The sequence below is a fragment of the Littorina saxatilis genome, linkage group LG9, assembly GCF_037325665.1.
Source record: "Littorina saxatilis isolate snail1 linkage group LG9, US_GU_Lsax_2.0, whole genome shotgun sequence".
NCBI classification, from domain to species: domain Eukaryota; kingdom Metazoa; phylum Mollusca; class Gastropoda; order Littorinimorpha; family Littorinidae; genus Littorina; species Littorina saxatilis.
The window spans coordinates 35,879,168-35,907,031 of record NC_090253.1 but is presented as its reverse complement, the minus strand read 5'-3'; the positions used below and the strand labels follow the sequence as shown (position 1 = coordinate 35,907,031).

Genomic DNA, 27,864 nt, shown 5'->3' with positions numbered 1-27,864 from the left:
TTCTAAGCAATATATTATTTTAATTTAGCATTTTCAGTTACCGGTTCAGTTCTGATAAGAAAAATACATGAAATCCTAACTGTCAGACTCATGAAAACCCAACCAATGCACTGAACTCTTATTCCATACACAGAACTGATGCTGTACAACTCATAAACAACATATACAAAAACTGAACAAATCCATCAAGCCTTTCAAAAGTTGCAACATTTTAATTGTAGCGTTTTGTCTGAAAATTACATTCAGAGAAAACAGCATTTTAAAGATTTGAACCAGTACATAAAAAAACCAGTAGCACAGTGCACCCTGAATTCATATGTTTTTATCAGAATGACCACTTTACTATGTAGGGAAAAGGATTTGACAATCAAATTATCAGGATTTTTTTTATATACATCATATGAAAACAACCATCTTTGTTTGTACCGATATGAAAACATGAATCAGAACCAAACTGTCAGACTCATAAAAACCCAACCAATGCACTTAACTCTTATTCCATACACAAAACTGACGCTTTACAAATCATAAACAACATAAACAAAAATGAAACAAATCCATCAAGCCATTCAAAAGTTGCAACATTTTAATTACAGATGTTTGTCTGAAAATTACATTCAGAGAAAACAGCATTTGAAAGATTCCAACCAGTACCTCAAACTAGTAGCACAGTGCAGCCTGAATTGATATGTTTTTGAGTCACTTGAGAAAAAGTGACTCTATGTAATCGGTCAGTGTTAGTCTGTCCGGCCGGCCGTCTGGCCGGCCGTAGACACCACCTTAACGTTGGACTTTTCTCGGAAACTATCAAAGCGATCGGGCTCATATTTTGTTTAGTCGTGACCTCCAATGACCTCTACACTTTAACGATGGTTTCGTTGACCTTTGACCTTTTTCAAGGTCACAGGTCAGCGTCAAAGGAAAAATTAGACATTTTATATCTTTGACAAAGTTCATCGGATGTGATTGAAACTTTGTAGGATTATTCTTTACATCAAAGTATTTACATCTGTAGCCTTTTACGAACGTTATCAGAAAAACAAGGGAGATAACTAGCCTTTTCTGTTCGGCAACACACAACTTAACGTTGGGCTTTTCTCGGAAACTATAAAAGTGACCGGGCTCAAATTTTATGTGAACGTGACTCATTGTGTTGTGAATAGCAATTTCTTCCTGTCCATCTGATGCCTCATATAATATTCAGAACTGCGAAAGTGACTCGATCGAGCGTTTGCTCTTCTTGTTATAAGAATAACCACTTTACTATGATGGGGAAATGATTTGACGATCAAATTATCCAGACTTTTTTTAAAAAATCATTTGAAAACTCATCTATGTTAGTGCAGATATGAATCAAAACGAAACTGTCGGACTCATAAAAACACAAGGAATCCACTGTATTCTTATTCCATGCACAGAAATGGTGCTTCACAAATCATAAACAACATATACAAAATTGGAACAAATCCATCTTGCCATTCAAAAGTTACAACATTTTAATTACCACATTTTGTCTCAAATTACATGTAGAAAAACAGCATGTAAAAGAGTCTCACTAGTACCCCGGTAAACTAGTACCACAGTAGAGCTTGAATTAATGGGGTGTTTTTTTTTAACCAGAATAACACTTTAACTATGAAGGGGAAATGATTTGATAATCAAATTATCAGATTTTTTTGATTTAAAAAAAAATCATATGAAAACATTAAAAAAGTCAATTATCTGTGTTTGTGCTGATATGAAAATATTGATCAGAACCAAACTGTCAGACTCTTAAAAACCCAACGGATGCACTGATTTCTTATTCCATTGCATAGAAATGATGCTTCACAAATCATCAACAACATTACATAATTATATATACACAAATGGAACAAAGCTATCAAGCCATTCAAAAGTTGCAACATTTTAATTGCAGTATTTCTGTGCTCAATCCTAACACTGCAGCAAATTTCTGTAAAGCTGAATGTCCCTTTCCATGTACCAACATGGTCATACGCGGATTATTTAAAATGCAACTTTACCACCCGAAGCGTTGCAAACACCGGGAGAAGAGTAAACTGCAGACTTGAATGGACACTCATATGCACTCCAGATGCAGGGCCTGTGCAAATCCTTGGGCTGATGCATCACCTTCTTTCATAATCAGACTGCTATCAGACAAGCATTCAGTACAGGATATAGACCTTTCAGCAATAGATTGAGCTGATCAATGTTGACAAAAGCCCAACACATGTCAGCGGAGTGACGTTGCACAGTACCAGTATCCATATCTGCTTGTGATGGGTCAGAAGATGGCAAAGTATCCGTATCTTCTTATGGTTGGTCAGAAGATGGCAAAGCTGATGTTTCTGCTGTGGAAGAGGGTAGTTCCGGTTTAGCAAACTTTTCCATCAGGTCAATCTTTCTCCTCGCTGCCACCACAGGAGGACTGGCTCTCCCCTTGCTCCAACCTAATAAATACACAAACACTGATTTAATATTTGATACAACTGTCCATGGTTTTTGTTTGTAATAAGCTGCAAAATTTAAGACTCAATATAAACGTCAACAAGTGCTTGTACTTTATTTTGCAAATGACCATGTTACATGGGGTGTACCTCAACTTTTTGGCTAGGCCGGTAAATCAGAAATCCCAATCAGCCCCCAACCACTGAACCAGGCGGGTTTTCTTACAACCACCTCAGCGGCTCGTACCCACATATGTCGGTTGACGAACACACACACACACACACAAAAGACATTCATTAATTGGCCCCTATCACAAAATTTACATGTCAAGTTTACTATGGGATTTGAGTAACCACACAATCACATACACACAGGAACTAATACTGAAACTAGCTGAATTATTTTCTTTCTTTCTTTCTTTCTTTTCATATTTTTCTTTTAAAATTAATTTATTTCATCACACTTGCTATGTATTTGCTTGTTTCTTGTCTGTTGTCTGTTTTGTGTGTGTGTGTGTGTGTTCTGTGTGTGTGTATACATTTTCAGATTTCCTAAACCTAGCACTGTTTGCAGGTGATCTTTATGCTTTTGATTCATGAGTTGCATCCCCAGTCCTTTAGTTTAACTCTTTTTTTTTTCTTTGGTGAAGTAAATTGGATCTATTTTTTTATTCCTTAGTTAATGGAAAAGATTTGACAACAATATTGCTGTCAATGATAGGTTGGTCAGCCATGCTGGTGTAAACCAATCCTTCAGAATTAGAGAACGCTCTCTAGTAGGGTACTTATTTTCCTACGGTCAATGACCAGAAACAGAAACTGTGTCAGTCGTACATCGCTCAGATGCTGCTTCTCAGTTTGACCCCAGACAAAGAATAATGATGACATGTTACACCATAGTAAGCTCTCAAGGACTGGCCAGCGAAGAACAATAAAATAGGGGTTGTGAAGACGATATCACAGAGATGATCGAGGGAGGGAGGGGGGGGGGGGGAGATGCGGCGGCGGCATGGTCAGTAAATTTGATCAAGAAACACGCAAAATACTTCAGACACAAACTGTTTATCATTTACCTGCCAACCCTAACACATTCGTACAACAACAACAACATAACAATGTGCAATAAATCAAACAAACAAGATCGAAAAGAGAAAGAAGCAAAACCCACCTCGTCGAGTCAAGAATCTTAGAATGTCGTCTGCTTCAATACGATAATGTTGGTTCATTTCGGAGTGTTGTTACTTCCTTCTACTGTTCGCTGCTGCTGGTTCATCTTTCTCTGATATTTCTTGCCACTATGCCGAACATTTCCAATGTTAGGGTTGTTCTCCGCAGCTCAAAACTTTGAAAAATGCTGCTGAATCGGTGAAAACGTCATGGATTTGTTGACACCGGGGGACTGATAAGTTGTCTACTGCGCTTGCGCCAAATGCCTTTGACCTACATATATTTGCATATATTAATTCCGGGGTTTCGGTTGGAACGGATTCTCTCTCTTTGTGCCTATGTCAACGGAAATTCCCCAACGGTGATGACGTCATCTTGAAGAACGGAAATTTCCACACAGTTTGAACAGCGAAGGGTCATGTCATGTGCGCACATTTACCAGCACGGAGTATCCAAAGTTGACCATTTTTTCGATTTTTTTGATAAAACACAGACAAAAACAACAAAACATCGGTTTGAAAATGGTTTTATTTACATGAATACATGTCTAAAATGACAAAAGCAGATTATTGAATGCATTCCAGGATGTTCAAAGGTGTGAAAAATGCAACAACCCCAAAAAGGTGTATGAGACCAAAAATAACTCATTTTGCCTACCCGGTCTGCCCTTAAGTTCTGCTTGACTAATATATTCAAACTACAGTCAAACCTGTATAAAAACGACCAGGACAAGGGACAAGTGGTCCTAATAAGTGAGCGCTATGAAAAGGTGAATTTTTATAGGAAAAAGACATTTGGAATCCTTTCGGGTGTTCCTCAGGTTCAACTGTACTGAGCAAACAGTGTGTGTTTGAAAATGGTGAGGGCTGGTTACGTTTTTCTGGCATACAGCAATATTGCTTGGAAGCAATAAAGGTGTGGCTGACGGTACAAGATTAATGTGAGTGTAATGTGTGACGATTTTTTTGCAGCAGCCTCAGGTCCCAGTCGTCTTGATGGACTGGCTTCCCACGGCTCTTTCCTCAACCCTGCAGGACCTCTAGGTAACGCTACATATCTGCATTATCTTGGTTGGTGATTTTTTTGCAACTATATAACATTTGTAGAAAGCTGTTAACTTATGTTTGCAATTTGTCACTGTATGGAATGTCCTGTGTGTAGAAGAAAAGACCTCTTAGCTCTCATGTTCCCTGACCATCATGGTACAGTTGATGATCTAGAAAAGGGGGTTAACCTGAGGACTTTGACTCGTATCACAATGTGAAGAAAGTGACATCTGTGCATATTGTGGCATGCTTGAGCTTGCCTGTTTGACGCAGTTAATCATCTTCCAGTGCGATAATATAATATATAAATGCTTCAAATACAGGATCAGAAACCAGGAATGCATTTTTGTGCAATACTGAGAATGTGTTTTGTGTCCTTGCAGGGATGGCTCCATTCCAACGTCCGGCTCCCTACCCTTCCATGGGCCTGAGCTTTGGGGGGCTAGGTAAGGGTAAGGCACTTTACGCTCTCTGCATGGCATGCACAACACACATATGGCAACATTCTGCAAGCCATGTAACGGTGTGTGACTGATGATTGGTGTGGATGGGCATTTTGTTATAGAAAATGAGTGTGTGTGTGTATCTTCGAGGGTTGATGTTTTTAGTTTTACAGCATTTTGGACTTGCAAAGACTCTGTAGAATCTGTTAAAAAAGTCAGTAAGTGGTTAAGAAGGATTCACTGTCTTTGTATTCAATTTAAAATATGATTTAATAAAGCACTTAAATGAAAAGAAAGCAGACAGTAGCAAGCTTCTAAGATTGTTATGTCTTGTGCTACTCTACATTGACTGGTAATATTGTACATCATAACATCTGTTTTGTCAGATTGTTGCATGAGGATTGTGTGTTTGGAAGGCTGCCGACAGATGTGAGGAGTGTTTATTGATGACGGTTGTAACCATGTTATCTCCATGTTGCAGGTGGTTTGCTAGGTCGTGACCTCCAGGCACCAACACTCACACCTCCTCAAGAGTGGAACCGTCTACACCGAACACCTCCGTCCTTCCCCGTGTGGCCGAAACCTGACCTCGAACGGGAAAAGGAGAAAGAGAGGGAAGCAGAGAGGGAACGAGAAAAGGAGCGAGAGAGGGAAAGGGAACGTGAAAGAGAAAGAGAGCGTGAAAGAGAAAGGGAGCGGGAAAAGGAGAGAGATCTGAGGAAAGAAGAGGAGAGAGACAGGTAAGAAATGCAAAACTAATCTTCCGCAAATGTTCTGAATTTGTTATTTTTTTCAGTTTGTTTTCTCACAAACACATACATTTGTGCTTAATGCAAAAAGACACATATCATGTAAAATACATGTAGATGAAAGTCAATCAGGCTTTGGGGTGGAGATTCAAATTCGGATGATGTAGGAGTTGCTCGCGGTTATCATGTGTCATTACTTCGACTTCAGTTCAGAGACATCCTGCTTGCTGCCGCGCGAGCACAGACATTTTTTCCTTCTTTATCTTCACTCACGCGGAGGTGTTTCAGACAGGCCAGACACAGGTTGTCCCGGAGGTGACTTGGGGCTTTGTGATCTTCTGGTTAGATTGTACTCTGCATAATCAGTGCATGTGTTTAAGAGCTGATGGGCTTCACATCTACACCTCAAGTTGCGTAATATGCAAGTTTTTAACACACAGTACCTGTTTTTGTATTCAGGGAATCGAGGACTCACCGTGTGGATGATCGTGGGCGGTACAGGGAACCAGACCTCACTCAGCCCCTGCGCTCCAGGTCAAGGTCACCTCTACGTAACGGGGCGATGGACAGGACCAAGGCCGAGATCACCATCCCAGGGATGGACCGCCGCCTGGAGGACAAGCCGGGCCCAGGGCTGAAGGTCAAGGAGGAACGACCGCGCGAGGAGGACATTCTAGCAGCAGAGCGAGAGAAGCTGATCCAGAACTCTTACCTGGGGCTGGCTGTGGGTGCTCACCCCCTGCCTCCCCCCACGGCCCCCCTCCCGCCGGGGTTGTCGCTGCTGGACAGGACTCGCATGATGCACCCCCACCACTACCTGCCCGGGCTGGAGCCCCGGCCCCCCCTCCCCTCCCCCGCCTTGTGGAACCCCTTTGAGAAGTCGCAGCAGGAGCTGAGCCACCGTCTGGACATGGAGCGCGTGGAGCGGGAGCGCATGGCCATCATGTCGCGCCTCAACCCCCTGGCCCTCATGGAGCAGGAGCGCATCAAGGAGCAGATGATCCTGCGGGAACACCACGAGCGCGAGATGGAGTTCAGGCGCCAGTACCTGGAGCGCTTGCCGCCCTATGAACGCGAGCGACTGCAGTACGAGAAGTTACGTTCAGACTCTCTGGCGGCGGCTGCGGCCTCACCCTTGAACCCTTTCGGCAGGACGATCTCCCCTATGTTTAATCACCACCACCTGACTGCCGGCAGCAAAAACGGGTCCCCCGCCAGCCTTCCCCCGGGCATCCCCCCTCCCCTCATCCCCTCGGCCAGCGCTACGGCCCCTGGGCCTTCCAGGAGTCACGACAACTCGCCCTCCTCCAGCAGACCCAAGGGCTACACGGCGGCGGACAGCACCAGTGACCTCAAGGACAAGCGGGACGCTATGGGCCCGGACTCTGACACACACACACACACCGTGCGGTAGCACTGGGTCCCACTGTAGGATCTTGTATGCATGTGTGACCTGCTGAGATTCTCACTGTCTTCTACTGCTTGTCACTCTGCAGTTCAACAAAATATCTCAGTGGTGTATTTGTGAGGAGCCTCAGCACTGGAGGTTTCTTGTTTCGTGTGTGATCTCGGTGTTCAGGAAGATGTTTTTTTCCTGGCTTGTGATTGTGTCCAAAGTGTGTGTTCATCAGACATAGGGCTTGTACCTGATTTTTGTATGCAAGTCGTCTTCAAAACTGTGACAAGAGTGGATCTGTAATAAGCAGATGTGCAATGATAAGAGTCTAGTGATCTCCTCTTCTAGAACAAATTGTGTGCAAAAAACAATTCTGCAGATAGATTGTTACTGCCATTACCCGTCTTCACTAAGTGACTATGGATATAACATTGTCATCTCAAACGTTGTCCATGTGGGTAGGGAGTATTGATGATGAACATCCTCCATGTGGATATCGAGTCACCGTGTTTATCAATGTTCATGTGAATACAGTCAGTCTGTAACGTGTTCACATTTGGAGGAGTGATAATCCTCTTTGGAGTATGTGTCCTGTCTTGGAACAGTCTTTGGCAAGCAGTGATATTCCTCGTTTGAGTCTGTGTGTCAAGTCATGAAACAATCTTTGACATTTTTTTCATGTAGCAATGTTGTGGATATTGATGGCCATGCACAACTGAAACCTTGTCAACGCAAGCAGAATGTTGCATGGAGACTCCGTGGGTTTTTTTCCAAACTACTGTCACTTGTTTTTCACACCATAGACCTCCCCCGAAATCGGCGTATGCTGCCTGAATGGCGGGGTAAAAACGGTCATACACGTAAAATTCCACTCGTGCTAAAATCATGAGTGAACGTGGGAGTCTAAGCCCATGAACGAAGAAGAAGAAGAAGAACACCATAGAGGAATAAGGTTCCGGTTTAAAGGGCCAAACACAAAAGGTTATTCTCATGTGCTGATAGTTAGGCTAAAGGTCTGGTGTGATGTTTCAGCAACTTTGGATGTGGATTCATGTGAATGAATGTTGTAATGGCCAGATTTCTGGGATGGTCAGTCATATAATCATGCCACAGTACGGGCATAGTTGATTTTGTGTGTGTGTACTGATGGAACAAAAAATCAATAGTTAATTGATTTGAACGTTTTATTGGTCAATCATGTATGGTTTCTGTCCTGATGATGAATCTGTGTGTGTGTCCGAGTTTCTAGTGCAACACTGAATACTTTTGGTGTGACTTTCCTTTCCCTGTACAGCCATTCTCAGTTCAATATGTCTTTTGGGATAGAGCGAGTGGGAGTTGGAGTACCAATCATGTGTGTTGGCGTATGTGTTTGTTCTGTGTGCCAACAGTACGTTCCGCATGAGTTGTATCTCTGCATGAGATTTCAGTATTTTCACTCACAAAATCATGGATGCCATCATAACAGTTGGAAACTGATTAGTGATTATTATTAATACATATTAAATGCAGGAAGATTATTATTCGCTTACTGTGTCAAAGAAAACTTTATTTAGAGTGTTTATATGCCCTTTGGTCATTGGCATATGTTGAACGTGCAATTTAATAACTTGTTCAGTTCTAAAACAGGGAGAAGGATTTCCCGTGAGACATGAGGACATTTTATTTGCAAAGAAAAATAGCAGAAAATATGTTATATATATATATGTGTGTTACCTTCCCTGTGGATGTGGGCAAGCTTTCAAACTCTGTAGAGCAGTGGTACAATCAGTCAAGAGATGTTGATTTGTTTGATATGATTAAATAGCCTTATTTCTGTGAGAAACAGGTAAAGGCAGCAACTTTGAAGGAAAAAAAAATGTGAAGCTTCTTTCTTTCTTCTGCCATAAAAATGAAAAGAGGACATGTTCTTGCACTGATAACTGTGTCTAAGAGCAAGCTTCTATAATCAGGGGTAAAACTGATGAGTGTTAGAGAAACATTCCAAAAGGAATCATGTTTATCCATTCACTGACAGAGTGTGTACATGTGTGAGTGTCTTGATGATAGTTGTCAGAGGCACATGAAATTCACCACTGATTTTCCATGTTTATATGGAACGTATGACTTTTGAACTTTGCTGATTCAGTTTCAGGGCCATTTTGTAAAAAATAGATATGCGAACAATTCAACAGTTAAACTGTGTTGGTCAGAATCACTTCACATTTTCTAATGTTACAGTTACAGTGGTTTTTATGTTGGTGTTTTTAATTTTTCATTCACCGATACAATCTGATGCACATTTCTGTGACAAATGACTTTATATTTAACTTTTAAGCATAACATTAGTAACAAGAGGCGAAGCCTTCAAGGCTCCCGTAAGAAATCGACAAACAGTAACACAAACTCATTCACTCCGTCACACATTCACACACACAGTAAGCATAGGTGACACGGTGCAAGAGTGGGAGACACTAGATCTGTCTGTCTGTAGCCTATTTACGGGGACACGACTGCCAGATCGACACTGCGCTTTCGACAGCGCTTCCTCGCGCACACACTGGAAACACGCTGTGCAGATCAACCTGTAGGAAATCTTTGGTATCTTCTTTATCTATTTTTCTGGAGCTACGAAACCGAACAATGTGAAATTGTCATCCCCGAATCGGCGAACTGCAGCTGGGTGAGAACTGTATCTATACCACAATCCTTCACGCGATCTGACTTAACCTGACCTGGTCTACATACCACACACGACACAAACCTGTCACCTGTTTTTACCCCCCCAAAACCCCCCACCACCCGTTTTCTTTGGATACCCACTTTAACTACATACGTGCCGACGAAATGTTGATCATTGCTTCAATACTTTGAAGCTGTTGCTTGGATAATAACCAGGTAAAATTAGTATTTCGGTGTTCAGTCAAATGTTAAAGTTTCTATCACACACATACACACGCACAGACAGACAAAAGTTAGCATCGCATAGGCTACACTTACGTGAGCCAAAAAGAAGCAATGCCAGAATTTGTTTTGCTTTTGTTTTTGACAAGGGCTGGTGTTGTGGTGCAATTTTGCTTTTACAGCAGGTGTGCTTCAGTTAATGTTGCGACAACTTTCAAATCTACAACATCCCTAATTACTGCTGCTTTTTCAACCATTAATAAAGAGCTGCTGATTTTCTTTTTTTCTTTTTGTTCAACTCTATTCATTTTTGACTAGATGTTCTTATTCTTTTTGCAGTAAATGTATGAGTACCACGTCTATGCCAATGTTGGACCTTCCTAACATGGAAGTAAATGATGAAATATGAGCGTTCATTGACAGTGAGATTTACCATTCTCTGTACACAGTGTTCTTGAGTTTACCTACTTTGCAGTGTAGGTCAGTTTAAAAAAGACCGTGTTTAAAACGATGATTTAGATTGTAACAACATTTCATTTGTTAATTTTATACTCAGTTCTTAGGATTTATTCAATTTTTCTTCTGAATCGTTCTTAGGATTTATTCAATTTTTCTTCTGAATCGGTCTTCCATAAAGTCTCAGTGTGATCCTTTCAGAAAGCTCTTCAGACTTTCGTTGCAATCATGCACTGACGTTTGGGAACCTAATTATCGCAGATGACCTGCTTACTTGGTGGACAACCTTCTGTGCAGGAGAATAATGCTCTTGTAATTATTTGTTGAGAAAGTACTCTTCGGAGAAAATTAGAGTTTGTGTTCCTTGAAAGTGCAATGTGTAAAAAAAAATTCATGCTTTACTTTAGGTATGAAAGTTGTGCTGGGAGGATAGTAAACATTGCAGTAGACCGGTGATATACGCTGAGCCAGTAGCACAGGCTCATCATTCTGGCTGTCACCTCTCCTATTTTTGTAAGCCTGAAGCCAAGATAAAAAACTAAAGTTTCCTTGGATAAAAAAAAAGTACTTCATGGAAATGTGGATTGTACATTTTATGTGTGTGAGAGACATACAGAGACTGAAAAGTTGTGTGCCAGTGAAAGGGTGTGGGAAAACACAAGTAATGGAAAACTTTAAGGTAGATCCTTCCTCCAGCAATTGGCAAGTAATCTGTGTTTAACAATTAATGAATTATTATTTGGACACATCGGCTGACAAGAGGACGGTTGGAAATAATGTGCGACATAGTTTACGACTTTTACATTTTTGTAACAACAGTTAATATATGGAACGCAGAAGAAGAAGAAGAAGTACCAAGTCGTGTGAAGCGATGTAAAAACATTTAGTCAAGCTGTCGACATCAAAGTAACAGATTAACACCAAAAACCAGTCATCGCCGAGACTACATTAAGATAGTCTCGACTAACCTGGAATCACGCCCAAAGACCAAGACCGGTCACGCTCGTCTCCACGTAGCGTGTGAACGCAGTACTTACTTAACCTATTTTCTGTAATTCTGAGCACATTTTTAGAGTTAATATGACATGTATATATATTTGAATTAGGGAGAAATTTAGAGACGGGCGCTGTGGCGGGGTGGTAAGACGTCGGCCTCTTAATCGGAAGGTCGAGGGTTCGAATCCCGGTCGCGGCTGCCTGGTGGGTTAAGTGTGGAGATTTTTCCGATCTCCCAGGTCAACTTATGTGCAGACCTGCTAGTGGCTTATCCCCCTTCGTGTGTACACACAAGCACAAGACCAAGTGCGCACGGAAAAGATCCTGTAATGCATGTCAGAGTTCGGTGGGTTATAGAAACACGAAAATATCCAGCATGCTTCCCCCGAAAGCGGCGTATGGCTGCCTTAATGGCGGGGTAAAAACGGTCATACACGTAAAATTCCACTCGTGCAAAAAACACGAGTGTACGGGGGAGTTTCAGCCCACGAACGCAGAAGAAGAAGAAGGGAGAAATTTAGGAATACCATGCAATCATATTTAAATCTGTTGGTGAAAATTCGATTTTAATGACAACTTTAATGAGCAAACTAATAAACTGATTTTTACGCTGCTGAACTGAAATGTAATCCCATTGTCCAGACTTCGTCGGAGGTTGCTTGACCAAAATTTCAATCAATTTGATAGAAAAATGAGAGTGTGACAGTGCTGCCTCAACTTTCACAGAAAGCCGGATATGACGTCATCAAAGACATTAATAAAAAAAACACAAAAAAAACCATTTGGGGATATCATGAAATTTCATGAAAATCGGTTCAGTAGTTTTCTCTGAATCGCTCCACACACTCACACACACACACATACACCACCACCCTCGTCTCGATTCCCCGTCTATGTTAAAACATTTAGTCAAAACTTCACTAAATATAAAAACAGTGCGTAAACTGGACGACTTTGCGTTTTAACACTCAATTCTAATTCTAGTTAAGTCAGTTATGCCAACCTGAACACTAATATTTGTTTATGTTAAAGGAAAGTTGTATCTCCAAATCACATGCACATCTATATATATATATATATACGACTAGTGTCTGTCTGTCTGTCTGTGTGTCTGTGCGCGATGCGCGGCCAAGGTTCTCGATGGATCCGTTTCAAATTTGGTGATCATATTCAGGTACACCCTGGACACAACCTGGTCGATGAGATATTTTAACACGTGCTCTCAGCGCGCAGCACTGTGCGCGCTGAACCGATTTTGGTTTTTTTGGTCTGGATCCACTACCAGTAACTCTTCCTTATCTTCTCCAGTGTTTTCAGCCGCGATTATCTCCCTTCCTCCGTGTGGCGTCAATCCATATTCCCGTTACTACGTTACTATTTTTAGAAGGTCACTGCACGTTACTATTTTTAGAAGGTCTCCAGTGTTTTGCGCGTTTATCTCCTTTCCTTCGTGCGCCGGCAAAGCCGGCGCGGGTCCCAGGCACAGCCTGGTATTCGGCTCTACTTCTTCCCGGCGAAGCCGGTACCCGGCAAAGCGGGTAATCATCTAGTATTCAATAAACACACACAGTTACTGCCCTTGAAGGTGGGTTAACATTGTGCAGCAAAATACAACAAGTAGAATTTCTTGTCTCTCTGTCTCCGCCCCCTTTTTCTGCGTTTGCACTGGGCTACATGCACGTACATGCAGCGAGCTACATGCGCCGAATGACATGCACCTGGTGAAGTAACCTGTATTTCTGGTCCTGTCCAGCACGAGGTTTGGTGAAAAGTGATGAACATTATGTCCCTCCAACCCCTCTTCCTCCCTCTCCTTTCCTGCTTACCGCGTTGGCCTGATATCTCCCAGTGTTATCTCCCTCTGCAATAAAGTTACAGTATCTGAATTCATCACGACTGCTCTTTTACCTGAAGCTTATATATATACATGTGTGTACATGTAGTAGGCTCCCCCCGCGGGTTAGGGGGAAGAATTTACCCGATGCTCCCCAGCATGTCGTAAGAGGCGACTAACGGATTCTGTTTCTCCTTTTACCCTTGTTAAGTGTTTCTTTTATAGAATATAGTCAATGTTTGTAAAGATTTTAGTCAAGCAGTATGTAAGAAATGTTAAGTCCTTTGTACTGGAAACTTGCATTCTCCCAGTAAGGTCATATATTGTACTACGTTGCAAGCCCCTGGAGCAATTTTTTGATTAGTGCTTTTGTGAACAAGAAACAATTAACAAGTGGCTCTATCCCATCTCCCCCCTTTCCCCGTCGCGATATAACCTTGAACGGTTGAAAACGACGTTAAACACCAAATAAAGAAACAAATGTAGTAGGTGTGGCGGTGAAGATACAAAAAAAACACCTGTTGCAATGCTGTAAGTTGTACGTGAAACGAAAGAGTCAATCCTTGTGAATCAGCAGTGAAGTGACAAAATTAGCTGTGTTACACGTGAAGTTCAAGAGTCTCTGCCGTATAATTATGTTCTTGTATACATTGCGAAGTCTGGTTGAGTTTGCTGTTGGCATTGCAAGACCAAAATCATTTTATTCCGTCTTCATGGTCGACTGATCAATGCACATCTATTTAACGGTCCAGATGTGAACATTGAAACTATATGTATGTACCTATGTGCACTGTACTTTGTCTTTTTTCACATTTCTGTTTTTGTTGACTCCTATGTTGCAAACTTTGTGCAGGTTTTTGATACATGTACATTATCAACTGTATACATGTGAACATTTTGTATGATTTTACTTTGGTCTCAGATTTGTACCACATGTAACAAAAGTGTATGTCATAGAGCTCAGGTGAGTGTTTGTGTGTAGTATGTACACGAGAGGGAGCGGTATTGACTTGAGAGAGATAGAGTGTGTGTGTGTGTGGCTGATATTTATTAGCTGAATGCATGAAGTGATGTGCCTGCAGAGTGTGGGTGGCAAGATGTGTGAGTGGAGTTCTGTCTGCATGAGAATGGCGTGTAAATATTTATTCAAAAGCGGAAAAAAAGGAAACATTGTTTCTAGATTGAATATACTGAATTTAGAAACTTGCCTTGGAAGAATAAATGAAAAAGAAATGAAATACATGTGTTACTCTTTGCAGAGTGTGTGTTGTGTGCATGAGGGACCGTGAGTTCAAAAGGGTGTATGTGTGTTTGATACACTTAGAGAGGGAGAGAGAGTGCGTGTATGAGTGTGTGAGTCTATGTCTGAGAAAGAGATTAACGATGTGTGTGTGTGATTAAAATACATATATAACTACAAAATTAGCGGCAGCAGGCCTGTCGGCTCACATACACGCACTCCGCCTACACTCCACACTCTCCCCTCCCTCTCTCTCGTCCCCCCTATCCATCCTTCCCTCTCTCCCTCTCTCTCCTACCCACACCAGAAGAATAACTTACCCCGCACCAGGCCCAAATTACAGAGGGGAACCACGGCAGCCAGTCACCGGGCGGCTCTCGGTGCCAAAATCAATATCGAGGACAACATAAAGCGACGGCTCGTCCCGGCCTGTCTCTCTCGGCACATACAACACACAATCCCATGAATTGGAAAAGGTCTCTCGCCGCTAGCCAGATAAACCCATCTTCCATTTTGGCCAGGGGGGGGGGGGGGGGGGAATGGAGGAGAAAGAAGAGAAAAATGTGTGGAGTGGGAAACAGGAGGAAGCGGGCATGTAGAGCCCTCCAACTTCGCATGCTTCGTGACAGAGAGGCGTGCTGGAGTTTGACATGCACAGTTCACATTGCCACCTCTCCAGGGGGGTTCGACAGCGAATTGCACACCGTCTTTCAGCTAAACACAGTTTGTTTGCAAAATACAAGCGGCCCAAGCATTTTTTGAAAAATACGATAAAAACGTGTCTATTTCTTTATTTTAAGGAACTGTTTTTGGTCTGTGCAAGTTTGTGTTCACTTTAGACTGCCAAGTGGTATATATTTGTATACATTTATTTCGTAACTGACACCAATGTTATTCAAACAAAGTAATTCATTAAAAAAAAACTCCCTGTTTTATTTGAAGCAGTCAGGCAGATGATTTTGTGTGTGTGTAAACGTGGAGGGATATTCCTATCCCATGGTAAAACAAAAAAGTTTGGCCAACTCTAAGATGGTGAGCCGAGCTGTTTTCACGGCAAGGACTGTCCCTTTGAACAAGATACGCACTGTTGTGGTTAGTAACCAGCACAATTCTTACACATAAGCAACCACAAACATAGTCCCTGTAATCACCTGCCAATAAAAGACATCATGGTGTCCTTTCATGTACTCTTCACAAAAAGTGAGTGGACCAGTCAAGCAAAATGTATCAGTTTTCGTCGTGTAGGCATAATAAAAATAAAAAAATAAAAAAAATGCATGATTAAAACGTACAATGAGTTTTATAAAATAAACTTTCTGGCACATTTTCATTTTGATCAACATCGGCAAAGTCGTATGCTAACGTTGTTCATAACTTTTCACAACAAAGTTTGTGTTTGGTGCATGTGCGTCATAAAATAAAGGACTGTATTGTTACTTTAGTTTTAGAAAGGGAATCAACGGTTTATAAGTCTTAGATGTGTATAGATCATACCTTTGATATAAGTAAATAATGTAGAACTAAGAGGATCAGCAGTTTTGTCGGCTCTACTTCGACACTAGAAAGAGCAAACAACTCAGACCTTGAATAACATTCGCAGGAAGACAACCACGCTGTATATCATATGTTCGCAAGTTGAAGACATACACTACGCACAAACAGAACTGCGACATAGGCCTAACCAACTCATTGGAACTACACCTGCCAGTCTCCATATATATACACACACGGGGAAGAACCGAAGAACCCCATTTCGCTCTGAGGGTTAAAACCAACCGTATTTTATCCGTCCACCGAAAAAAAAGCCACCAAGATTAATCTCCCCAAAGTGAGAAAAATCACCGGAAAAAACAGCAACACACGGACAAAAATAAAAGACGAAAATCCAACAACAAAACACGAACAAAAACAGAAAAGGACCAAAAAAGTGGTGGAAAAGCCAACAACATCCACTGGCATGCAGCGTTCTGAGGTCTCACTTTCCCCGCTCTGGTCAGAAACGAATCTAGCTGCAAGCTCGTTGGCGGTAGAAAGAAACAAGAAAATATTCGCTGCAAGCCTGCCAACATCTCGTGTTTTTTCCCCTATCTAATCGATAAACATTTTCTTCCCCCTCTTTTTCAGATTCGTCTTCTTGCCTGCCAGGAGGCAAGCTGTAATTCCGCGATCATATTGTTGGCTTAGGGCGCTTTCCAGAACGTATTTACCCAAAACATCACTCTTCTGGTTGAGGGTCTTGGAGAAGAATGCCACACTAATCAGGAAGGCAAGCGACAGACTAGTGTTTTAAGTATTCTTGCGTGCAATGGAGGATTTGTGTGTATTCTAGTTTCACACACACACACACGCACACACACGCACGCACACACGCACACATACACACACACACACGCATTCACACACACACACACACACACACACACACACACACACACACACACAACCCGATATGCACAAACAGAAAGTAGAAAAATGTTTTCAAATATATATATTAAATAAATGTATTGATGTCAACAAGTCAAGCTGGTTGACGCAGTGTAAATTAGGCAGACTCAAAGACATCTAAGTGAGTGGTTCAAACAGTTTTGCGGAACGAAGTTAACAGATTATTAAATGTTAGGCCTATAACAGAAACAGAAAGAGGCCCAAAGAAAACTGCACTTTTTCTACTGGAGGACAAAAAAAAGAAAACCAACAGATTTTGAACGAAAAAAAAGTAATCAAGTTTAAAGCTTCTTTTTTTATCAGCAATAAAGATTTGCGCTGCCAAGCCTTTGAATGCAACACTCAGCCGCCGCCATATTGGTCCCAATCCCGCAGCAAATCAAGATGGCTTTTCTGCCGAACAGTTTCAGCCATCACGGAAGTGCTTCATCAAAATTCAGCCAGCGTGCCAGGAGCAGCCGCCATTGAAAAAAAGACGGGGACCTTTCAGGAATGAAATGTGCCAGAATGAAGAGAAATTACTCTGAATGAGGAGAAATGAAGAGAAATTATCCGCAAAATCTGCAGGCACCCAGTAACACTGCCCGGGAAAAAGTCATGAGGGGGAAAATTAATCTCATTTTTTTCCCCTTTTCTTTTCCTTTGGCTTGAGTGACGTGCGGATCTTCCCCTCCCTCTCTCGGCCTACCACTCTATCCATCCCTTCCTTCGAAAAGAGCAAAACAGAAAGAGCAATAACTGCTTGTTTGAATGTCATTTTTGTTGGCAGGTGTTGTAATTAACCCCACCGAACTATGTTCGCCGTCAGAAGTAATCCCTGACGGCAAAGTGTATTCGCTTTAAAAAAAAGAAAGTTGTATGGCCTCATGCAGTGGACTGCATTTCCTTTCGCAGAACAGTACACGTAGACTGTTCAAGACATACAACATCAGGGTATCCCATAAACATCTAGACACTGATTTATGTACTTGGGAGCATGCTTGAGTAATGGGGTGGGGGTGGTGGAGAGGGGGGGGGGGGGTTAACCTCGCCCAGTTGCAACTGTTTTACAAAAGAATGCAAGAAGCAAAGGGAAGTAATCGTCCTAAATTTTGAGAAAAACAGTACGTGCGAGTAGTGCGGAACCAGTCTCCTGGCACCTAAGAAAATAAGAAGCACTGAAATGAACACACAACAGTCTCATCTAGTCTTATCAACATGTTACATTCCGGACGCCGAAGAGGCTTTGTTTTTGGAAAACTGTGGAAATGTCTATGCCATATTCAGAAAAGAGCCATGTGGATCAGAAAAGACGTTCACGTTTGGACTCGTCTCTTTATCTTGTAACATAATGTAAGAGGACAGTGTGCGAGCGACCCGGGGATACATAGTACAGTGCACAGCGACAGCAGCACGTGCATCAAATCAGCAACAGAACAGAAGCCAGCGCAGCCAGGGTAGCAGGGCCACAGCTTGGCAGAAAGAACTGGGGGGGGGGGGGGGGGGAAGAAAGAGAGACGGGAGAGATCGATCGATTGTGATTTGTGTCATGAGGAAATGAAATGGAGTGGAAAGATTTCTTTATGCTGCCCGGCCCGCCATTTTCTGCTTCGTGCTTTTAGCAGGATATGAAGCCGCTGCCTGGGCCCGCTGACGTCATCAACGGATGGAAAACGACCCGGATGTGCGGCTGTGCGAGTTGCAATCCTGTTTGGCGTCAGAAAAGAAAGGCGGGCGTGTTTGGCTCGTTTCGTTCTCTGATGGAATTAATTGGCCTAGTTCAGTTAAGTCCACGGTCACAAGGGATTTTCAAACACTGACAGAAATTCAGACATCCGTTATGTAAGCTGTACCCCAAAACGATTTAGTACACCATGACGACAACGGTATCAACGATGATGGTGATGACGATGTAAATATTTAGGGTGATGATAATGATGATTATGATGACGATGACGATGATGATGGGGATGATGATGATGATGATGATGATTATGTCAGTTTTGCTGATGCATCTTCTGAATTCAAAAACAAATTTGAATGTTGTTAATCAGTGGCTCTCAGGGCTTCATCATCTCCAGCAGTCCCTTGTAGCGCCCCCCCCCCCCCCCCCCCCCCCCGTCGGTATTGATTCGTCCTGAGCCTCTCCGCCATCCACAGTTTGTCATTAAGACAGTCAGCGGGCAGGAAGCTGGTCATTGCTTGTCACGGGACATATGCAGTCTGGGCTGAAGCGGAGATCAAAGAGAACAACTACGCTCCGTCGGCCATTAAAAGTTAATGAAGCAACCTTGTCATTGGCGTTTTGGGATGCTTGCCATCGACTGCAGGGCAGTTGCCGCAGTTTATGGGGCGGACTATGTGCTAGACTGGAGGCAGCAAGTTTCACTGACCAAAATCAGCGCCAGGCAGCGAGGCAGAGGCGTTTTACAGGAGCGACAATCTCCCTGCAGTCATTAAAAGCACAGGTCGTAACGGCGGGGGTTGCCGCTGTAACACGACAGTCCCCGAGGGGAGATCACCGCCACTGATACTCACAAGAGTAATCTCCCCTTTCTATGGGCGCGTCATAAACCCGCCATTACGGCCCCTCCAGGGCTGCCTTGTCCGCCATTTGCATTTTCATGGCGGTCCAAACTAATGGGGCTGAACCCGCGAAATGGGAAGGGATGAAGTCGCGTTCAGAATGTTATTTTTTGAAACAGGCCTGTGCTTTTTGTTTACCTCACTTTTTGTCCTCCTGACGAAACTGATTGGAATTTCTTGATTTACATCCTACAGCCGGATTGCACTGATCAAGCTCAAAAATGAACCTGCTTTTTAAAACGTCATTTCGATATTCAGTTACTGCAAATAAACATTCGAATTATTAATGTCCGTTAACAGACAAATTCATGATTTAGACTCATAAACTGTTATGCTACTCTTACACTGTGCCGAATTGCCCTTGCGAATAGAATTTTCCAATAATTCACAATGATCGGGACATGGTCGCAAGACATTCGTAAATGTTCTTAACCATTCGCCTCTTGTTTTGAACATAGCAACATGTTCCTAATATTCGCAAAGAAGTCATATTCTTAACTTTTTTGCAACGTACTGGTAAGATTTCACAAGACATTCGTAATCATCGCAATGTATTTGCGACCATGTCCCGATCATTACGAATTATTGGTGAATTCTATTCGCAAGGGAAATTCGGCACAGTGGGCAGTATTACGAACAATGCGAATTGCATAAGCGCTTTATTCGTAAAATGTTTGCAAGCACTCGCAACACTCGCAAGGCCACTCGCAACGTTCGTAATACATACGCAAAACATTCGAATATGGATTTGTATGCATTCGCAATGATCGGTAAGGCTTCGAATTTTCAATATTTTTTCCTGTCCATTCGTCTCTTTTTTTGCCGAATACAACATGTTCATATTCGCAAGGATATTCGGCACAGTGTAAGACAGGCCTTAGGGAAAATTTGATTTTTGTCAGTTTCGTCTGACTGATTATTAACTTGACATCAATCCTTCGATCAGTGTCCAATCCCGGCTCTTAGCGGTAACCTCTAGCATTTGATCTGAGTGAGAGAAAGACTGATACCAACAACTGATGGTTGTTATATTTTATAGCTGAAATCATCCAGATTATTGCCCCATTCTCTCTATATCAATTAAGTAGACGTGCAATGCCAAGGCACTGCATACCCCCAGCGAAGGACAAATCCTCTCTGTCTCTCTGTCTCTCACAGATAGCAGGGTAGAAACGGTGGTGCCAGACAGATGTCAGGGTAGGAATGGTGGTGCCAGACAGATAGCAGGGTAGGAATGCTGGTGCCAGACAGAAAGCAGGGTAGGAATGTTGATGCCGGACAGATAGTAGGGTAGGAATGGTGGTTCGGGAGTGGGATTCGAACCCACGACTTGGGAGTTAACAGTGTTTTAATACTGTTGCTCTTATCCCCGCGGCCACTCTGCTAGTTTGGTAGTTTGAGACAAATTAGTCAATATAAAGTTATTACTGAGCGATTGTTCACTAAAGATAGACAAAACAAACATGGATCAAACCGTGGAAAACAGAGAGATTATAACATTTATTTCACTGCTCAGCTGCCTTTGTTGGTGGTTGCAATAGACATACCGACTCCGTAACACACACACTTACACACACACACTTACACACACACACACACACACACACACACACACACACACACACACACGCGCGCGCGCGCAGGGTCAAAAATCGAAGAATTTGTCGGCACCCACCGTATTTAAGTTAGTACATGTATATGTTCCCAATTTTTCGTGAACTTCCGTCCCCAACGCCTGAGTTAGGGCACAAAGATTCCTTCTTTATCATGTATTATCACTGAGCATGAACAATTCTCAAGTCGATTACAGTATAGCGTTCGTGGGATACCTCCAGCTTCGCTGGGATTACTTGTTATCAGTGCTTGTGAGAAAATGTGACGATCTGCAACCGGTATATAGGGAGCGTGAAATGTACGTATTACACAAACTTTTGGATTGAAACACAAAACTATCACGCTGTATATGCATTGAAATCCAAAGATGTGTGTGATTATGTACGAGAGTATATTAATTATAGATCGATAAAAGCCGCAGTAACTTTCCTGAGGTTTTTATATTACGACCTCATATTAGTCCCGGTAAATGTACTTATAAAGGGCAACAGACCTAACCTTTTTTTCCCAGTCAATCAAAACTGAACCGATTCTTTCAAACACTGATGCACCATCCCACTGTGGGAGCAGTAGAACAATAAATTTAGTCCAGTTGCCCCTACATCATTTAGTCTTCCAAGCTAGTATCAGCCAGTTCACATGATAAAGGTGATGTATGGACGGAGAAGGGAGAGTGTAAACGGGAGAGTGTAAACGGGCTCCGTTCTCCGCACTTTCTCTCCCATCCTACGTGTGAGCCTTTACAACCGCTTTACACTCTCCTCACTCCAGTTTCTCGTGGGGTGTGGCTGACTTTGTACGATCTGAGTTTAGCCGGTACGGTTCCCATCAATCTTTCACTCTCATGTCCTGGGATGACCCTCATGGCTGACTGGACTTCATAATCATTGATCCCTCCATCAGACCGTTAAGCTGTCCATGGAGACACCGTGTGTGTTGGCGGAACGGCATTGCCGTGTTATAGGCAGGATTGTATGATTACTGACTCCGAACGTGGAAGGAACAGGACAGTCACAGAGCCTTCTGGGACTGTGTGCACCTTCAGGCATGACCGTACGCCATTTGAGCAGTCAACAAGGTTCTATCATGCTAACAAAGACGCATTTTTAAATGATTTTTTTTCCAAAGTGGGTTAGTTCAAACAGCGATAATAACCGTTGGCTATAGTTTACTTTTACTGTACATAGCGAAGAATGAGAGCTTTCAGAGCTAAAAATGGAAGGTACACGCTCTGTTCAAATTCCTTACCACGAAGCAGGCTAGTTCACTGCGGGAAGCCCTTTATATGCAGTCTTTTTATGGTTCGTATACGATACATTCTTCAATACTGGTAACAGAAAGGTTGAGTGACGACGAAAAAACCAGAATTCAAATTATAATTATTTGTTTTTACTTTTCTGAAACTGAAACAGGTTTACACGACGATATTTCAGGTCATCAGGGCGACCCGTGCACGAAGACGTCAACAATTCATATTGATTTTATTTCATGCAACGCATTAACAAATTAGTAGAAGTGCAATGCTTTTGGCACAGTCGTCAACCAGACAGGGCACTGCTTAAACCCTTGTATAGATCCACGTCAAGACGGAATGTAAGAATATGACAAATTAATTGATTTATTTACGCACTGTCGAGACATGGATTTCATACCATACGAACCTTCGGCGGGGACGTATAACCTTCATACATGTATAACCGATAACCTAAACAACACACGATTTTCTGCAGTGAGATATTGAGAAAGCAGAAAGACTGGGCCACAGACTCCAAGTTTTGTTCACATGAGCTTGTATTAAAGCGCCGGTCGATCGAAATATCCAACTCTTTTATCCTTACTGTAGTATGGCATTACTCACTGTTGAATAATAGTAGTACTAGTACAAGCTCCTGTGGTTTTGTCTAACAATATGGATGTAATATTTCCTGAGCAACGTCACATGCACTTCCCCAGACCCATCAAAAACAGATGACATTCTCTGGTATGAATGTAGAAACTAGCGCACAAAATGAGATGTGTGCACACAAGAATAACAGTGTTTGTGTCTTGTAAATAGCCATCTGTCCACTCCAAAGACCGCTGTGCTGAAGCATTGACAATGTTTTATTACACCCCTCCCTTTTAAATGGGGGTGTGTAGGCTCCACTTTGTCTGTTTGTCTATTTGTTTGTTTGTGTTTGTCGTTCTGCCCGCACATATAGCTCTCCGGTGTTTATGGGTCGATTGAGCTGACATTGTATTGGAAGCATGAAAGTGTAGCAAGACAATAAAAAGGTTCCTATGTCTAGCGAAAGACGAGATCCACAAACGACACGGTGTACCATGCGATGTCTACGTTACAATTACTGACTAACAAAAAGATCTACCCGCCGACCGGCTGTGGTCGTTTTGTGGCCTGAGGTTAGAGACTGGGTTTCTCTCTGTGTGCTCTGCAGGTCCGGGACAAGGAGGTTGTCGCAAAAGCTCCAATGTCTTTTCAGTTCTTGCATGCACGACGCAATCGCGATTGCTTGGACCTTCCTGTTCTGTCTGTATACCGTATTTCTATCTGTCCTTTTCCTTTTCCCTCCTCTGTAATCATGGAATTTGAGCGATCCATTTAAAATAATCTTGTCTGTTTTTGAAAAGAGTAAAAGCTCTTTCTGGTCCCACAGGGGGAAGACAGAGACATTTGATATTTGCCGCACCGTCAACCACGATTGCCATCGGAAGCAAAGGTTCCCCGAGGACCGATTCATATCTGAGCGGTCTGCTGGCCACGGTGCACCAGTCAAGCCACGTCTGACGTCCGTTTCCTAAAGGCAAAGGTGCAAGATTGTTTTGCGAGAAAGGAGCAATAGCTCCAGCGAGTCTCTTGCGGTTGGAGTTGTTTGGGCAAATATTGGCCACGGTGACCGGCGAGGTCCCACTCGTAGGATTCCTGTTGGCTGCTCGTCGGCGACGATGTATACGTCATCCTGTCTTATTGTACTTCTGTCTAGCTTTTGCCACCATAATGTTGACGCTTTTTCTGACTCGCCTCTCGCTTGCAGTAAGTTACCTAGCTTGGCTAGCATTTTAAGAAACGCAATTCTTGCCTTCACTCCTCCGGCATCATTGTAATGAACACACAGGGAATCCCTTCCTCTGCTGCACCGCCCTCGCGCTGTCCGTCTGCCTCACCCCCCCCCCCCCCCCTTACTCTCCCTTACTGACATCACTTCTCGAACCTTCTTCTTTTACTTTTTGTCTTACAAGGGGGGACCGTGCCCCCTGACACCGCCCACATTGGTGTTGCTAGGCAACGCATTGATGAGTGTTTGCGCGTGATTGTTGGAGGATAGAGGGAGGGCTTCTCTTGATCCCCTTCATCGCTTTGAACGGGGGGTGTCCCTGCTGCCTGCCCGCGGGAGGCCTGTCTACTTGTCTGTCGACTCCAGTCTCGCCTGGCGCTCAGTAAGGAAGTACTAAACACGGCTGAAAATGTTTGGACAAAGTGCTGCCAGCGATGATTGATTTTTGAAAGGTCGGGTGAGTGAGGGAGAGCTTTGAGTAACTTCAAACTGATTCTTTTTAAGTGGCTGATCCGACAGACGAGGAAGGGAGGGGGGGGGGTGTATTTTTTTTTAAGCGGGTCCGTGTCTGTTCTAAGTCCGTTCGTTCGTCCGTGCTTTGTGCGATAACTTCTGGTGAAAGTGAACGAATCTGTTATTCACTCTGGTGTGGTATCCTTTTAGGTATCGTGGACAAGCAAATGCCAATTCACCGATATCACAAGTGGATGAAATACTACTAATTGACATCAATGTTCATTCGCTCTATCGACACCCGTTGTTAACCGCTTGCTTCCCTTTATATGATAAACCGTCTATAGATCGTCGTCCTCCCGAACAAAATCCTTTGTATGTTATCGAGAATAGAGGAGTTTGGGTAGGGAAATCCTTTTATGCAATGACGTCAGCGCCTTTCGGCGATTGGTCAATGCATTTCGAAGCCAGACCACAACATAATGTCGGTCACGCTTGAAATTATCACTACTTGATATTGCTTTCCTAAAGTATACGAAGTGAACGGGAGCATAGGGTCAGTTATTAACTTAACTTGCCTCGAACAGTGATTTTATTAGAATTTTTTATTTTTTATATTGTAAGGACAGGTTGTAAGAAAAGGTGTAGCCTTAAACCTCTATCCTTGTAAAAAAAAAAGTTCCATCATCTTGTCATCCAACACCGCCCCACCGCACATACACCAGTCTGCACAAAGCTTCCGCTAAGAACATGTCAATTGTTTTATCTTGCGATGAGAGGAGAATAGCGCATAGACTGCAGAGTTTACTGACAACAGCCGAGTGCACGTTGCGATAAAAGAACCATGTTTGTTTTGATAGACAGCACAACAGTGCAAGCAGACGTGTGGGAGTCGTGTTGCGAGCTGTGTGCTGCTTACAGTGCATGCACTGAGTGTACAGTACCCGCAACAGTTGCAGAAGTGGTGCTGCTAGAACATGAGTTTCTTTTTGTTGTGTTTGTTCATTTGTGTGTCGTTGTGGTTTTTCTGTACGGTCTTTTATGTTTGCTTAACTATGTATGTTATGGATGCCTCCATAAAAAGAACGGTTGCGTTATGATTATGTGATTTATATTAGAAAGTGCAGAGAGAGAGAGAGAGAGAGAGAGAGAGAGAGAGAGAGAGAGAGAGAGAGAGAGAGAGAGAGAGAGAGAGAGAGAGAGAGAGAGAGAGAGAAGCCTGCACTGTGCGTCTAGCCAGTACACTGACGCAACCGTTGCATCAGTGGGGTTGCTAAGATAAGAGTAATGCGCTTCGTCGTGATGCAAGCTATATGATATGGCGGACAAACAAAGCCCAAGCTCGGGGGATCGGAGAGGGTCTGTGATGGGGATTTCCTCCCGGCTTTGATCGTTTCTCTGCGCTAAAATGGTTATTTGCAGAAAAAGAGCTCCGTAAAGACCGAGGAAGGAAATTCTAGCTTTTCGGATTTTTTACTAATATTTTTTTTCTGCGGCTCTTGAAATGTGTTGTGCAACGGAGAATTAAGTTGATAAGAGAGAGTTGTTTTTCTTTGTCTTCATCAATTCCTCCCCCACTGCGAATATTACTCCCTGCCCTCCCCCGACGTGCCCTCCCTCTAAGACACACACACACACACACGCACGCACGCACGCACGCACGCACGCACGCACGCACGCACGCACGCACACGCACACGTTTTCAGAGGCACGCAGCGATAACAGCTGTAAGCGCGAAACAGCGTGAACGTTCCATTTTTTCCTCATGTGTTTGCATGACTAGCAAATTAACGCCAGCGGCTACACGCAAATGGAACTTAGCAAGAATCTGTATCAATCATTTATCTGTAGATATGCAAAGTTATGAATTTTTTGGACACAAGTGAACAATCCTATGACAAGTTTAACGACATTATTCGAAACATTGCGTCACATCTGGATAAATAACCGTAACGATCCAAACTTTTGCACGAAGTATCTCTAGTATGTTGGTAAAATATTCTGAAAGTTTCAAAGCAATCCCCTAAGTCATTGCTAAAATGTAGCGCTTTTTGACATGATACCCATTTAAAATTGACGCAAAAAGTTCGGTTTTTGACCGCTCTTGCGATCGACACCTGCATCAGTAGGAATAGCATAGCACGCGAAATACGTAAGGTAGCAAAACAAAACAATCTGTTCAGGGTAGATAATTGGTTTGACTTTCTTCTCGTATGTCAAAGTTGCAAAGTTTTGCCTATTGTGATTTTTGGTCGATTTTTCATTCGGCTCTTCCGTTTTTGTCTGGTCGATTTTGACGGTACCCTTACTTGAGCGGCGGTCACGTGATCCCTGTAAAAGAAATATTTAATCCAAATGGTGATCCTAAAGGTTAAGTGAACGGCCTTCTCTGGCATATAACGTTTTAATGAAATGACACGGGTATTAATGCTTTAATTTGGGTTTGAAATTTGTTGCAATAATTTTTTGGCCAAGTTTATATACGGACGCCTAAACGCAGTCTGAAACGAGACAGACAGAAAACACTGAGACACACACGCAAACTCTCGGGAGTCTGTGTGAGTGTGTGTGTGTGTGTGTGTGTGTGTGCTTGACCAAATAAATGCTTTTGGCAGCTTTGAAGAAATTGGTGGTATTGTACATAAATATACTTCTCAAAAGAATTCAAGGGTCTCTTCGAAATCATTTACCAGGAACAAAGTAGTTGAAGTTGGACATTGCACTTTTGTCAAGTATTAATTTAATCAGTTGAACGAGTGTGGTACATATATGTAAATGCTTCGAAAAAAGTATCAAATGAGCCAGAAGCCACATGTTTCGTCATGTGTTGAGTGTCCTCCTATCCTGGCTGGTGAGGATTACAACCAACAATTCAATATGCATGAAATATTATATATTTTGCGTGTGTATCGAGCGCTAGTATCCATATTTTGGTTAAACCATGACTTCAGAGTTCAACTTTCATTAAACACCAGTTAAGGATTTAACCTTTGTCGCTGATCTGAATTTAACACAATGCAACCCAATTGTTTTGAGTAGTATAGAATGTACTTGACATTATGATGTCTTTTTGA

General features: G+C 42.7%; 2 protein-coding genes and 1 long non-coding RNA gene across 8 annotated transcripts in view; 2 read left to right on the top strand and 1 right to left on the bottom strand.

Moving 5' to 3' along the window:
- LOC138975936 (autism susceptibility gene 2 protein-like) overlaps nt 1-11,107 on the top strand; it is a 191,785-nt gene extending 180,678 nt beyond the window's left edge. For 2 of the 5 annotated variants that reach the window (XM_070348705.1, XM_070348703.1), the window contains exons 14-17: nt 4,589-4,687; nt 5,047-5,115; nt 5,588-5,846; nt 6,315-11,107. In XM_070348705.1, coding sequence (XP_070204806.1) covers nt 4,589-4,687; nt 5,047-5,115; nt 5,588-5,846; nt 6,315-7,269 — 1,382 coding nt within the window. In that variant the 3' untranslated portion in view covers nt 7,270-11,107. The remainder of the gene's footprint in view (nt 1-4,588; nt 4,688-5,046; nt 5,116-5,587; nt 5,847-6,314) is intronic. The other 3 variants (XM_070348708.1, XM_070348707.1, XM_070348704.1) reach the window with 3 other exon arrangements.
- LOC138975939 (uncharacterized) overlaps nt 1-14,658 on the top strand; it is a 293,946-nt gene extending 279,288 nt beyond the window's left edge. For both annotated transcript variants that reach the window (XR_011458818.1, XR_011458819.1), the window contains exon 4: nt 13,533-14,658. The gene's annotated coding sequence lies outside the window, so the exon portion shown is untranslated. The remainder of the gene's footprint in view (nt 1-13,532) is intronic.
- Nucleotides 776-27,864, bottom strand: part of LOC138975955 (uncharacterized) — a 149,852-nt gene continuing 122,763 nt past the window's right edge. Inside the window, exons 3-4 of the long non-coding RNA XR_011458825.1 lie at nt 3,619-4,284; nt 776-2,453 (exon numbers count right to left, since the gene is read on the bottom strand). This is a non-coding gene — a long non-coding RNA (uncharacterized lncRNA). The remainder of the gene's footprint in view (nt 2,454-3,618; nt 4,285-27,864) is intronic.